General features: G+C 41.2%; 1 protein-coding gene across 1 annotated transcript; it reads right to left on the bottom strand.

Annotated features, from left to right (window-relative positions):
* Positions 1-1,376: 1,376 nt before the first annotated feature.
* Positions 1,377-2,489, bottom strand: LOC307075470 (beta-1,3-galactosyltransferase 5-like; the record flags this gene model as incomplete). The annotated part of the gene is made up of 1 exon (XM_079736071.1): positions 1,377-2,489. The coding sequence occupies one exon, from the start codon at positions 2,487-2,489 to the stop codon at positions 1,377-1,379; it is 1,113 nt and encodes a 370-aa protein (XP_079592197.1).
* Between the last annotated feature and the right edge of the window lie 10,811 nt (positions 2,490-13,300).

Here is a 13,300-nt window from a genome sequence, read left to right as displayed (position 1 = left end):
TTGAGGACAGATTAGGAAAATTGTTATTTTAGATTTACATATTTACAAATCAAGTTGGTAGCCGGTTGGTTTGCACTCTGCTGCACTCCTTTTGTTTTCTTATCTCTTCTCTCTTCTCCTCTCCTGCCCACTCTTATTCTCTCCCAGGCTCTGCAGGACTTTTAATTATATTTTACTTTTATCTGGCAGTAATTATGACACAAAAGTGTTGTAACTTTCGTAACAAGCTTTTTTTTCGTTCATATGAAGATCGAGGACAAAGGCCATTTTGATGAATGTAATTTTAAGTTTATTTTAATACAAGAAAATAAACTTCTAAAGCATGGAACCCTCTCCCCAGTAATCTAAAAAGTTACAGATTTCGATTCTTTCTCCCATGAAGTGGAAAAATGGATTTTAAGTTATCAGTCTTGTCAGCACTAATCATTATTCTGCACTCTCTGCATGTCTATTTTTAATATTTTAATTGTGTGTGTGTGTGTGTGTGTGCGTGTGTGTGTGTGTGTGTGCGTGTGTGTGTGTGTGTGTGTGCGCACGCACGTGTGCATGCCTGTTGTTCTTATTTCATTTTATCCTATTTTATTCTTCTTACCTGCCCAGGGACTGCAGATGGAAATTAGCTTTTAGCTATAATCTGGTACAAGCCATCTTTTTACTCCACGTAATTATGAACCTTGTACATGGTCCCTGTTTCAAATAAACCAATAAAAATAAAAAAAATAAACAAGTACCATAAAAAAAATCATTTTTACAATTTGATTGCCATCAAATATTTTTCAATCTCAAGTGCAATGCCAATTGCAACCTCACTCAAACATACCAAGTCAATTATTAATCTTCGCAATAATATAAAAAGTACATGGCTGTTTGTGATGTTTTGCTAAGTCAAGAATCAAGCCAACCCTTGAGGCTCCTAGACAGTTTTGAGTTATTGATGGTCATTGTTCAACCAAGATCAAGGCTGGTGCAGGGAGGGCTGGGTGTACAATATGTGATCAGGACACACAAACAGGTCCATTCACACACACACACACACACACACACACACACACACACACACACACACACACACACACACACACACACACACACACACACACACACACACACAGAAAAGAGAAAAACACAAGAATAGTAAGCGGGCAAGCCAAAAACATTTTGTTTGGGATGACTTAGCATCTTTAAAATGAATTATTAAAAACAACTGCAGTAAAACTTCATCACAAAGGTACCTGGTACATTTAAAATATATATATGGTGGAGTTGTGGAAGACAATGATTTGATAATTTTATGATTTTTTACATCTGCCTATATAGTTATACATCCCTTTTGGGGAAGACAGGGATTTAGTCCAACTCTTTGGAGTTCTTCAACGTCAACAGTATGGACCTGGTCTCGTGAAGTCTTTCCAATTCTCTTGCACATCAGTGCTGGGTTTTATCGTGGTCGCTATGATCCTTGAGAAAGAGCAGCGGTTATACTTCAGAGGAAACACATGAAATTTATAACCTGGCGGGTCGGTGGGCATAATCTGCAGGTGTCTCATACACAATCCCACATAAACATCCTCAATGTAGACTGGGCGAACATGCCTGGAAGCCTCCACAATCTTCTTGGGAAGGTCTAATGAAAAGACATAGCCCAGGCCCAGGGCGTAAGGTGGATATTGGCTCTCAGGGAAAGCGGATGGCGGCAGGTACCATTTTGTGCTATTATTTCTCAGAACAGCAGCCCCGTGGGCCACAAGGCCGGTCAGATAGTTCTCTCTTTTGGCTGTTGACAGCATGCTGATCAGGTTTGGCACATTGAGGAACATGTCAGAATCAATCTTCATGGCGTAGGTGGCATTTGTGCAATATGTCTGCAGCCACTCCATCATCACCATGGTCTTAATGGTGAGGTTCTTGTAGCAGTCCAGGAAGTCACTCTGAAGCAGGTCCCCATACTCCTTGCTCTCCTCCATCACATGCTGCTGAATCTTTGCTGCGTTTCCCGCTGATGATGGGTGACCTAACAGGAAGAACAGACTCACCACTTTATCCTGCACTAGAGTTTGATTTCCCCAAGTGTTGCGGATATTGATGCGATGCGCAGTGTTTTCTGGTCCCACTGGCACGATCAGAACCACAAAAGGCCTAAGCTGATTGCATCTCTCCGGCTGGTTTATAGAGAAGTGGTAATCATATGGATATTCCACACTATATGGCCCCGGAGAAACATAAGGAACTGGTGTGGGCAACGCGGTTGAGGATTGGGGCAATTGGGTGGTATTCCCTATTCCCAATTCCCAATTCCCGATTTCCATAGCAGTGGAGTTTGTATCAGAAAAGACCTTTTTAAATGTTGACCATTTAGGTTTCCACTCATTTCCCAGGTCTGTTAGGTTTGTGATGTACAAAATAATGGTCACCGCCACGATGAGGACAAGCACAAAGCAGCGACGACATGAGCCGTAGCCCAAGGCAGCTGACCTCCCACTGTGTTCCATTTCCTGGTTGAGAAAGAAATGGGTGAGAGGGTGGTTAACGCCTTTCCTATTGTGTCCCTGTATAATCATATTCATAAATGATGATACAGAGATCATACTTAGTGAAATCATGCTTTTCACGATCATATTTAGTGAAAAGCATTACCCAAGCAGATCTTTTGTTATTGTAGCTTGCAAACGGGTTTAATATCATAAAGAACAGAGTTGAACACTGTCCTATTTTTCCCTGCCTATTCAAAACATTACAAGGTGGCAGGCTATAAACTTTTAATGTCCCAACAATAAAAAAAATAAAAAAAATAAAAAAAATAAAAAATAATAAAATAGAGCAATGCCAGAATTTATGGAAACAGAAGACGACTAGGAAGTGACTAGGCTTGTTACCTCACATTAGCATTTCCCACATACGAACACATCATGTACATGGGTACAAAATAATTGGGAATAATTGAATGAAAAGGTAAAAGCTATTTCACATTTCATTTTCAAATAACAACTCTGGTTGATGGTTGACAATATTACATTTTAATAAAGAAGAAAATATTACACAATAAAGATATTATAACTTTTTTATTTTTTTGGATGCATGGCACATTATGGCACAATTGAAATACAAATGTAATAATTCCTTCAAATTGTCATATACCTTTACACACATTTTGAACAACTTAAATTTAATGCGAAAGCCATTTGACATTCCATTTTCAAAGACACATTGCTTAAACAATGCTATTAAAAACCCAATTAAGATTTAATGACACCACACAATGGCGAAGCCTCAACTTGAATTTGTATGTCTAAGAAAAGCAAAAACTACAAAAAAGAAAAAAACAAATAAAACGTACCCTTGATGCTGGAAAACACGATTACATCAATGAGTAGCCTTTCTCCATGTGTTGAAGAAGTGTTCAGTGTCGTATGCCTCTCCACGGGTAGAACGGGGCAGTGAAAACCAGTTTTACAACTTCCAAAAAGCATTTACACAACTTTCCAATATTCATTTCATTCTTGTTAACCATGTTCCTTTGAGCCATTTGCTCAAAGAAACATGTCTTTCTCTCTTTCTCCCCCTCTCTCTCCCTCTCTGTAGAAGCCCTCAGATAAAAGGCACAAGCAAATAAGGTTAACCATGGTGTCTTGCAATGCCCTTACAATGGCCACACCTTTTTCTACTTTACTAGGAGGTTGCAGCTCGATCGGATCCCGGAAGGTGTGCCCAATGCATTTTATATTTTGTGTGTGTGTGTGTGTGTGTGTGTGTGTGTGTGTGTGTGTGGTCGTGTGTGTGTTTATGTGTGTGTTTGTCATTTTTGATATGTGCCTCCAGGTCTTTTTCCTATTTGTGTGTTCGAGGACTTCATACTGCATACAAAATCTACCTTTGGTTATTTTATGAGACTTTATTTAATTAAACAAGTTTCAGCAACCGTAGTTGGCCCCGACCAGCACAGCCCCCAAAGGGCCCATGCTCCATGAGGGAGATGGGGATAGTGGCTCGTCGGCCTGTGTGAGGGTGGCTCTACCGAGGGCTGTTCTTGGCTCTCTGAGGAGCTACCACCCCTTTCTCTGAGAAGCCTCCTCCCTCCTCAAAACAGCCCTGCTCAAAATTTCCAGCCATTGACTAATCTGGATCAATATGGATATTTTAAAAATATGAAATTCGGACGATACAATTATAATACAACTGAAAATAGCATTGTGCCATAATTTGCCTTAAATAAGATAAGTTCAGGTGAAGTGGTAGAAATTTGTTTGGGAGAGGTGAAAATAAGTTATTGCATATTATTCAAAATTGGTGCTTGACACCTAATAATATGCTACGGTATGGTACAACTGGTCAGACTCCAGTTAATAACTGTTGTTTTTTTGGGCGATGTCAGCTGGGGTTTCTCCTCAGCATCCATTTGTTAATGGGGTGGCTTGTGTGGGGATGGATGGTTTAAGAAGCCTCACCTGGCCTGAGTCAGACTAATTAGACCCTAGGGCTGGGTAAGGTTGCACACCTGTGGTGCATTGGGGAATCAATGCACACAGGTTAAAGCAGCCATCACCACAAAGCAAAAGAGAGCTCTGACATAGGAAGTACCACCTGGTCTGACTTTAACCTGTATATACATCTCCAACCTGTATCCTTGTGTCGTAGGAGCCCAAACATGCCTACCTTCTGTCAAAGTGGCGTTTGCATCTAAATGTTTACAACTCTGGGGGCCATATCACATACAATTTTAGAACTGGTATAGTTATATTATGTTATATATTTATTATGGTATTGAGGATCGGTTCAATTTAGTTTGGTTAGATTTGATGAAAGGTTATGAGGAGATGTGAAAAGTAGGGTTTTTGGTTGATCTCTTTACTAGTGTTGGTTGGGCTGGGCCCTATCCAACCATTGACAGCAATGGCACTGGCAGGATTCTATTTCATAGTAAACACAAGAACCGCCCATCCCCCCTAGGTTCGTGCACAGGGGGTGTGGGGAAGTGCCCATACAGTCTACTAAACCAGTAATTGAGCGGGCAATAGACAGAGAATGATTGATTTTGTTACCGATACAATAACTGCTTTGTACCACCTCCAGGTATCAACTATGACAAAACAGCCCTGCTTACAAAGGTGTTCCTGTATGCGGTTGATATTAATTTCCACGTTGACTGTCCAGCTCCAGCTACCAAGCTCCAGCATCGTCTGATCATCCTGTTGTGTCCTGTCGATAGCCCTGTCTAGAAGGGGTCTTTATTTTTTATAACCTATTTTAGTTTCAATAATGTTTTTTTGTCTTGTTGCTTTTGTTGATCCTTTTGTCTTAACTAATCTAAGTAAAGATCATCTTTGAGTATGTATTTGAGTCTGGAACCTGATCATCACACAGTCTGCGATTTATTATCTATATGACATAGTTTACCAAAGAGGCGTGTGAAATTCAAGTTCCTGCATAATTTGGACACACAAACACACACAGCGCCATTTTAAAAAGAACACAAACTTTCCCTTATGCACACTCATCTGGTGGGTCAAATGTGTATGGGCGAGATAGGTGAAAGGACTTCTGAGCATGCCTCAAATGGATGCCTCTATGTCTGTTTTAGTTGCATGGGTATTGTGGCGAGTGGAGAGAGAGGGAGGGAGTTCATGTTCATATAGGGTGATATTTTGTTTCGGATATCGCTTTTTGAGATTCTTTGTAGAAAACTCCATATTTATTCTCTGCAGCAGTTGTTCATACCACATGCCATAAGGTGGCTGCCACAGCTGGTTTAACCTTTTTCCAAACTTTGGTTGGAAATTTCCAGCCGAAGCAGACTCCCTCCCCACCCATCCAAATTCCAAATCCAAATTTATACATACTGGCAGTGTTGTGCCTGAACGCGTTCATTGAACGATAGTTCATAAACTCGTTCATCAGGGTATATGCAGGAATCATAGATTAATTTACTACCTTTTTTACTACCTCCAAAATATTTTTTACTACCAACACGACATCAAGCAGCAGGGCAGCGGGTACACAAAGCACCACTTACTACTTACTATAAGGTATAAATGTGACTGTCATACCCATCATAAATAATGTTAAGTCGAGTTTCAGTTGTCCTTATCTTAACATAGCCCTTATGTGAATTATAACCTTGGCACTTCCTTAAAACAAGATACATAACCGTAAAAATTAATAAAGATTAATAATAAAGTGTGTCTCATCACACGCACTTACCCACAAACACACATTTTCACACACACAGACTTAAGCAGTGAATTACTGTCCCAAAGGAGCAATTTATTTTAACAATTGAACTAATGTAACAATAACTTACACAGGACTTGTCCAAAGAGTCCATGGAGTGGTAATGAATGGAAATCATGGGTATTTAATAGTTGATGTGATGCATGACAGTTTGAACATGTCTGAAAACAAATTTTATGAGAAGTTAACAATAACAACTTATATAACAATAACAATTTTACCGGTATTCGTCAGGTGATAACTTTAGCTGGCACACAGAGAGATAGAGAGAGAGACAGAGGGAGAAAGGAGAAGGGGGGCTGTGGGAATTGAGATGGCAGAGGAAAGGAGAATACATGGACACATATGTAGAGAGGGCGGTCCTTCATTGCACATCAAGGCGGTCCTTCATTGGTTTAAAGGCCAGGAAACGTTCATCTCGTCCTTCCACTGAGGTCAAGGACGCAAACTGCTGAATGATAACATCACCTACAATATTGACAAAGAAACTAAGAGAAAATCATTAATAACATTTAAGTACATTTCAGTCTGCTTAACTGCCTAATATGGGAGGCAGTGATGGGATATGCGAGTATTAGTTCAGGATGAGTTCAGGATGCATAATGCAAATTAAACTGACAAGTTACACATTTAAAGGAGACATATTATGGTGTTTTCCCAACAAGTAAACATAGTATTTGAGTTCCAGAAAACATGTTTTTGAAGCTGTTTGCTGGAAATAGCTTTTAGGAAAAAATATATCGTCTACCGCTATTCCCCGCTGTTTCAGTCCCTTCAGAATGCGCTGTTTCTGGTGTCTGTAGCATTGATGCAAATGAGCTGCTGCCCATTGACCAATGAGCTGTCAGACTGAACCACAGCTTGAAGGAAAAGGGATTGTTGCCGTTTGCTGACTCCTGGAGCTCTATATCTATATAATATAACATAATAATAATATTATATACGGGTATTTATATAATATAACTAATATCACGGCCAAAAGCTATGTGCGCCTAGGATGATATTATGAATAATAAAGACTGTGTCTGACGCCTCTCGTACTTCCACAAGTAAAGACTCGTAGTGGGGGATATCTCGGCCATGGTTGAGAAGAATTGGGGGGAAGGAACTTTTGCATTGACTCTCTGAAGTCCATGAACCGCGACATGGAGAAGAAAGGGATTGTACTCCGGGAGCTGAGCTGCCGGACTGCCTCCGAGCTCCCCGCGCCGGAGCTGACGGACTGCAGTCCGGCCGCCGTCGAAGCCGTCCGTCCGGCCGCAGTCCGGCGGTGTACTCCGGGAGCTGAACTGGCGCCGAAGCTAGGTGGCAGCTCCAGCGGACTAGCAGCTCCAATGGACGAACAGCTCCGGCTGGGGGAACTCGGCAGCAGTCCGGCAGCTCAGCTCCGGGAGTACAATCCCTTTCTACTCCATACAATCCCTTTCTACTCAAGACTTTTTTCAAAGTTTGTATGCGTGTGGGAGCACCATATACCCACAACAACACCCCAAATCCCAGGAAAAGTGCTGTATTCATAATATCTCCCCTTTAAAACAATTCTAACAATTTAACCGGAGTAAGAGGTTTGGTATATCCTCATGGCTGTGGTTCAGTTTAAGCCACAGTACCAAGGCCTGGTGGTGAAGACAACTAAAGTTTGGAGGGTAACCATTACCAACCACACAATTACGACAGCTATATTGCTTACCACAGAGGTGGTTAAATAATGCCCATTGTTACCCATACATTTTCTATCCTAACAGTTAGAGTTATTTGTGCCGACATGATATTGAAATAATTTGCACAGTAATTACCTTGATGGCAGATTCAGAACCCAGGCCGATGTCCACATTTTTAAGAATGACCCAGTTCTTCTCCTCAGACACCTGAAATGTGATCATTTGCAGTGAGCTTTGGCCCTGTAAAAGTTCCCTTTTCACAAACCGTTGCAGTAAACCCTTAAAAGTACAAGAAAAACTGTTAGTAATCCAGCCATACCTGTCAACTGATACAGTTCAATCACATTCAAATGAAGACAGTAACGCTACAGTAATTACAATTCTTACCATCAGGAGTTCTTTCAGATCTTTAACCAAAAAAGGCAGCACAGGCTCGTCGGTCTGATATTTGGTCAGGAATGGGTGGAAGCTTCGAGCAACTGACGAAGAAGAACTGGAGCTTTGGAATTATTAACTCATCATCCCGCGCTGCCAAGATGTTATCATATGAGGCTGTGTTGGGGTTTGGCAACTTTTTCTTCTGAACTGCATCAATGTATGTTAAAAGCATGGGTCAAATGTCGACAGCTCTCTCAGCCACAGGGACATTTTCCACCCATCTATGGCCACAGAAAGGTCGGGGAAAGGTAGAAGATCCTGTGGTGCTGGTGTAATCTTCTCTACGGGCAGGAACATTGTGGAAGATGTAGTGCATAGCTCGCAACAGCTTGTCTACCTGCCTTGTTGTGAATCCTGCCTTCATGGCATTGTGGAGGATGTGCAAGCCACAACTGCCAACACTAATGAGTTGTGCATCCCCATAAAGCTCTGAATGTTCGTTCTGAAGGAGCTTCATCATCTTGAGATTGACATTTGGGCCATCCATACTGACAGACAGCAGGTGTCTTTAGTTGAGTTTGCAACACATTCCTATGAATTGTCACAAAAAAAATGAATAATTTGTTCTTTGGTTTTTGGTTATTCATAAAACTCTGCTAGACAGTAAATACAGTCCAAGTAGCTAAGTATCTGTCAATAATTTTTTTTTACATCCCAGGTGTGGACATCGCAGATTAAATGTTCCATGTCTTTTTTGGACTTCAAAAAAATCTCTAGATCCGCCACTGGGTGCAACGGATCACAAAACTGATGGTTCGGATCATGTCACGATATTTTAGTCACGGGTCGGATCATTTCCATTTTTTTACAACAACAAAAAAGATAAGACCAATGTGACTTTAAATAAAATCTTCAAATGTGTAAAACAAAATAAAGTGAAATATTAGGTAACAATCCTGCTTCCTTTAAGCATAGTAAATATTTAAAAAAATTGCTTGTGTCCGCGGATCACTTGCGTCCCGAACCGTGAGGGTTGATCCGTTGCACCACTACATAAAATGTTCAATTAAGCAATATCACAAGAGAGGGAGTGCTATTGTACTGAATATCAGCACGGCTGTGATTCGGTCATAGGTACGAGGCCGTAGGCCGAGTGCCGAAGATAATCACAGCAAGACTGGGACTGAACTGTTGCCAAGCGACACATACACACACTAGCTAGCTAATAACATTAACGGTATATGTATAGTGATACATGTATAGTTAAAAGTCCTGGCGCTGTTATACTCTATATCAGCACTCATGGAATGCCTATTGTCCAATCAAATTACTTGGTCGGAACTAACTGTTGTATAAATAGGGATATAACGACAATAAGAACGATTATTATTATTATTCACAGCCGTGCTGATATTCAGTACAACAGCACTCCCTCTCGTGTGATTGCTTAAACATACAATCAATTATCCGCTTACTTTAATGCTTTCCAGCAAGTTTTCAGCCCTTGCATGCCCAAGGAACTGTGATCCAAAATATGAAGACGCCACGCGGTCATCTATCCAGAACCGAACGTGAATATCCATGTTTCCTCTTAAGCGACTGGTTAAGAGACTCGTCGAACATCAGCACAAATGGCCCAGAATCATTGACGCTATCTGTGAGAAGTTTCTTAAAATGAGGAGCAATTCCAAAACCGATCATATAGGCTGTTTTATCTTTGCCACACGCAAAACGTGTGGCTATTTGGGAGTCCGTGAACATGCTCGCGAACACTGCCCCTATACCTTCGTTCGAATTGTACGAGTTGTGTTTGGCTGCAGTGTTCAGGCACCAGAGAACCTCAGCCCTGAGGGATGACATTTGAAATTGTGACGGTAGTAAGGTCTGTCCGTCTATCGCTGCTGAGGTGCCAGCAGGGCTAGTGGCATTTGCTTGTGTTGCCGCGATCCCTGTAGTCCTAGTGCTACTGCTGCTAGCACCGCAAAACAACGACATAGAGCGGTGCTTCCCCCCTCGCACGAAGCCGCTGCTGGTGAATGCTCGAAGCGTTGTGTGATTTAATCGCTTTAATGCCGTTCCACGTCACATTGATCGTTTTTTTGCACAACGAGCAAAAAGCTTCTCGGTCATTTCCCATCACGGGTTTCAGCCAGTCTTTAAATGTCGGGTCGTCAACCCACGTTTGTGAAAACTTGCATTTACCCATTTTCACACAGAGCTAGAAACTCAGCCATACAGAACTCTGAGGGGAAAAGGCGGAAAATGTTGGCGGCGTCACTATAGCAACCAGCGACGCCAACTCTAACAGCTACTCAGTTCAGGTCCTGTTAGCACCGTAACCTGTATTTTTTAGGCTAGATGAAGTGAAAACATGTAAACACAAATGTTAAGCACAAAATGGAAACTCATTATATATTGAGGTGGTGATTGAGGTGGTGAAAATTTACTACCAAGTCAAATTGCGTTTGTTACCTTTCACTACCTTTCAAGGGCCTTAATTTTTATTTTATTTTTTTACTACCGCGCGGACACCCTGTTCATATTTTGGGCGAACGTGAACTGAACGTACTGTATTACTGCCTGATGAACGTTACTGTGAACTCGTTCATTCTGGTGTCTGTGAACGGCACGCTCACTTGGTTTAACTTCATTCAATATGGGGGTTATTTGTTTATCAACGTGGCGGATGCGCGCGCAGATCGCCGTGTTGTTTGACCGGTTGCCATGGTAATCTCGTGTGGTTAATTTGCAGTTGCGGTGTTGCCAGCTTACTGTTACATTAACCTGTAATCAGAAAACGCGGTTATATGCTATAGACCAGGGGCGATTCTAGGGTCAGAGCTTTAGAGGTGCTGAGCACTCAATGAGCCCCACTGCCACACCACCCACCCTTTTTTCACACAAAAACAAAAAATATTTCTATTGAAAAATAACTTCATAATTTTAACATTGGTTCAACTAACTCAAAAGATTTTATGTTTTGGACATTATTTAACAATTTCAAAGACGAACAAATATAATTTTTAGAATAACATTTCTTACTCCCAAGTTTTAGGGGTGCTGAGCCCCTTTTTAGGGGTGCTTCAGCACCCCTAAAAATGGGCTAGCCTCGCCCCTGCTATAGACCCTATAGTATCTGTCGTATAAAGGCTGGGACGAATTTCAAATTATAAATATGTGTAACCGGCCTCATTCAAGTAGCCTCCATTATGTGACGACGGAGAAGTAGGACACAGGGTTGATCTCCACACAAGCACTTTTATTTTCTCAGTGACCCACCTGTGTCACACAGAAACAGAAGGGGGCGCAACCGCCGTCAGATTCACTTGTGGAAACCTAATGTAAAAACGACTTACCCACTTGTCCCCACACCTCCCAAGGTGGACCAGCCAACCCAGCCACCCACTCCATCCTGGAGACGGAGGCCTGGGCTTGTGCCTTGACGGGGCGGAGCTGTTGCGGACGTGGCCAATTACAGGCCTGTCTGGATGGTCTGGGTGGAGGTCACAGAGCGTGGCTGCAGCGATAGCTCCACAGAGGGCTCAGGACAGCCAACGGTGAGGCCGCCCTGCCCCAGGACCCTTTCCCGAGCGACAGGACCCTTTCCTAACCCTTGTGGAGCATGAGGCCTTTGGATCATGTGCTGGCTGGCGGAGGGGTGGTTGGCCCGGGCTGATAGATGCAGGGTCGGCTAGCCACAGATGGTTGCCTATGGCAACCACTTGGTTTGGAAAACATGTAGGCAGAAGATAAGGGTGTTGGCTGTGTGACTGTAGTATAGCCAACAATGTAACATGGTAAAGCAAACATATGGAATAGTAAATAGTAACCACTATTTCTGTACCCAACCAATGAGAACCCAGTTCATCTCCGTTGCAATCTCCCATTCTAGCTATAATTGGATATCAACAGGTTTTGTCAACAGAACACTAATTGTGTATTCTGTTCAGTGGGGGATAATTGTTTTATAATTATCAAGGAACATTGTTGGAGTCAGCAGATTTCATGATGGCATCTGATAATTTGAATACCAAATTCATTCACGCAAATTCTCTATTATGAAAGGAATTCAAACCAATCTAGCATACATCTTAAGGGGTGCTAATGATATATATATATATATATATATATATATATATATATATATATCCTATTGAACTAGGATGATGTCATCTTCCAACAGGTATATCCTTGTCATTTGTGAGGCAAACTGCAGTTATGATCAGAGGAAAAGGACTTTCCAAGAATCGATGAGAACGTGATACGATCTTATGTTAGTTGGATGATATTTGATAATCTGAAGTTGCAAAACATTGTTGGGAACATTACGTTAATCAAATTCACAGCCACAACATCAACAAACAACAGCAATAAACAAACAATTTCAACATACAAACATAAACATAGATCAATGACTCGCATCGGCTTGCAAAAGATGGAAATCCCTACCCTGAAATGAATTTGACATCTTGAGTTATTTTTTTCATCCTCAGAAATGTCTCAATGGTGACAAATTCACCCTCTTGTCACTTGCTTTATTACAATGAAGGTTGGCCGGATGCATTTCATGCATTGTTGTCATGTTAAGGTAATATTGTGCGGATACACCATCTATTAGGGAGAAAATCACATATTTTCTGTGGTATCCGAATTACTGTCTTGTAACAATAATCACAAATATATAAGGGATTAGCTATGCATTACATATTGTGGGCTTTTTTTATTGTTTTATTAAACCTTTACTTTGTAGGTTTTGCCATTAGCAATCTCTAGAGATTCAGTTGTAGCTACAGTTATAGCTATATCATTTTCATATGAATGTCATCTGTCATGCATATATGTATCATTATCAGCACTGTAAAGATACAAACGTTCAGCAGTACACCTAGCCTGATGCCTTTTGAGAATGACAAAGACATACACAATATATATATACATGCATGCATGCATAGAGAAAAAAAGGCATAGAAACTATGATAGATACATGTCTTTAGTATGGCTATCATATATATACAGTATATATACTTCCTGATCAA

Source organism: Pollachius pollachius, assembly GCF_949987615.1.
Source record: "Pollachius pollachius genome assembly, chromosome: 5".
NCBI lineage: Eukaryota > Metazoa > Chordata > Actinopteri > Gadiformes > Gadidae > Pollachius > Pollachius pollachius.
Note: the sequence above shows the minus strand (reverse complement) of the source record. Positions and strands in the feature narration are given on the sequence as shown.